The sequence below is a fragment of the Neopelma chrysocephalum genome, unplaced genomic scaffold (assembly GCF_003984885.1).
Source record: "Neopelma chrysocephalum unplaced genomic scaffold, ASM398488v2 Primary Assembly neopelma1_328, whole genome shotgun sequence".
Taxonomy (NCBI): domain Eukaryota; kingdom Metazoa; phylum Chordata; class Aves; order Passeriformes; family Pipridae; genus Neopelma; species Neopelma chrysocephalum.
Genome location: NW_020897991.1, coordinates 46,873 through 49,259, shown reverse-complemented (window position 1 = coordinate 49,259; position 2,387 = coordinate 46,873). Strand labels below are relative to the sequence as shown.

The 2,387-nt window shown below is 51.4% G+C and overlaps 1 protein-coding gene across 1 annotated transcript in view; it reads left to right on the top strand.

Annotated features, from left to right (window-relative positions):
* Nucleotides 1-2,387, top strand: part of AKAP8 (A-kinase anchoring protein 8) — a 15,772-nt gene that overhangs the window by 5,993 nt on the left and 7,392 nt on the right. The window contains exons 2-3 of the mRNA XM_027705379.1: nt 674-944; nt 1,543-2,167. Of these exons, the coding sequence (XP_027561180.1) occupies nt 674-944; nt 1,543-2,167 (896 nt within the window). The remainder of the gene's footprint in view (nt 1-673; nt 945-1,542; nt 2,168-2,387) is intronic.

The window sequence follows — 2,387 nt, the reverse complement described above, 5'->3', positions numbered from 1 at the left end:
TAAAATATCTTTAGTTCTTATAATTTTAAAAAGTGCTTGTAACATTTTAATATCAATATATTAGGATATCAAATCCCTTTAGTCTTTGTAATATTATGAAGTATTTGCAATGTTTGAATATCAATATATTTTATGATATCAAATACTTTTAGTCTTTATAATATTAAAAACTGTTTATAACACTTTAATATCAGTATGTTATGACATCAAATACCTTTATTCTTTAAAATATAAGAAGTCTTTATAACACTTTAATGTCAATATATTTTATTATATAAAAGACTGTTAGTCTTTATAATAATAAAAAGTGCTTATAACACTTTAATATCAACGTGGTTTATGATATAAAATAACACTTAATTTTCATAATATTAAAAAGTGTTTATAACATTTCATTATCAATATATTATGATATCAAATATCTTTGTTTTTTATAATATTAAAAGGCACTTATATTATTATTATTATATTATTATAATAACATTTTATTATCAATATATTATGAGACTAAATCCTTTTATTCTTTACATCAATAAGAAATCTTTATAACATTTTAACCCCAGTGTATTTTAGAGTATAAAACGTGTTTTTAATCCTTATAATAACGATCATAAATTATAATAAATAAAATATATAATTATAATAAATTAAAGTTGGTTTTGGTTCCCCCCAGGCTATGAGGGCTACGATTATTACACCCCCCAGAGCTCGGCCGCTCCCGCCGCCGCCTCCTACACCTACGGAGCCGCTTCCGGAGCTTGGGAACCTCCCAAACCTTCCGAGCTGGGCCTCAACTCCGACGGAGCCGCCGCCGCCGCCTACGGAGCCGACGGAACCGGCCCGGAAAACTCCGACTCCATCATCGCCAAGATCAACCAGAGACTCGACATGTTGTCCAAGGAGGGCAGCGCCGGGGCCGCAGAGGCCATGGACGAGCACGAGGGGTGAGCGGGAACGGGAGCATTCCTGGGATACTGATGGGATAATGGGAGCATGAGGGGTGAGCGGGAATGGGAGAGTGATGGGAGAACGGGAGCATTCCTGGGATAGTGCTGGGAGAATGGGAGTGTTCCTGGGATACTGATGGGATAATGGGAGCGTGCCCGGCACTGCCGGAGCCACCGAGGGCACGGACGAGCACGAAGGGTGAGCGGGACTGGGAGACTGATGGGAGAATGGGAGCGGGCCCAGGATCGGTGCTGGGATAACAGGAGCATGCCTGGGATACTGCCGGGATAACGGGAGCGTGCCTGGGATCAGTGCTGGGATAACGGGAGCACCAGGGATAGGGCATTCCTGGGATACTGCTGGGATAACGGGAGCATTCCTGGGATCAGTGCTGGGATAACAGGAGCACCAGGGGTAGGGCATTCCCAGGATACTGCCAGGATAACAGGAGCACTAGGGGGGAGGCATTCCCAGGATACTGCTGGGATAACAGGAGCACCAAGGATGAGGCATTCCTGGGATTCTACTGGGATAGCAGAGGGAAGCAGGGCAGCAATTCCAGTCCCTGACCTCTCCCTCCCTCTCCCCTCACAGCTCCTTCCGCTTCGAGTCGTTCGACTCCTACGATTCCCGCTCGTCTCTGGGCGAGCGAGACCTTTACCGCGCCGGCTACTCCGACTACGGCGACGCCGAGCGCGCCGGAGACTCCTCCTTCGGCGCCGGCGCCTTCGACTCCCGTCGGGAGCAGCCGCGGAGCCGCGGGGGGAACAACGGCTTCGGGCTCCTGCGGGGCCGGGGAGGGCAGAACCGCGCCCAGAACCGCGGCCGCCTCGGAGCCTTCGGCCGCCCCGAGGGGTTCCCGGCCTCCTCCTCCTCCTCGTCCAGCTCGGAGCGGCTGTCGGCGCGTTGGAACGAGCTCAACTACCTGGGGGCCGCGCGCGGGATGGGCGCCGCCGGAGCCAACCGGCTGCCGTCCCTCTTCTCCCAAGCCCTGGTGCCCGAGTACGGAGACTACGGAGACTACGGGGACTACGGGGACTACGGAGACTACGGGGATTACGGGGATTACGGAGACTACGGAGACTACGGAGATTACGGGATGATGGGGATGGGGATGGGGCGCTACGGAAACGCGCCCTACGGGATGGGCGTGGGGATGGGACGGCAGCGACACAGGGACAGGATGGGAGCCGCACCCTGGCACGGGAACACACTCGCCGTGAGTGCGGGATGGGGATGGGGGGGAGTCCTGGGAGAGGGAGGAGTTGGTTCAGGGGGGATGGGAATGGGGGGGAATTCCTTGGAGAAGGAGGAGTTGGTTCATGGGGGGTGGAGGTGGAATTCCTTGGAGAGGGAGGGGTGGAATTCCTTGGAGAAGGAGGAGTTGCTTCGTGGGGGTTCTGGTCATGTCCTGGGGGATTGGAGGTGGAATTCCTTGG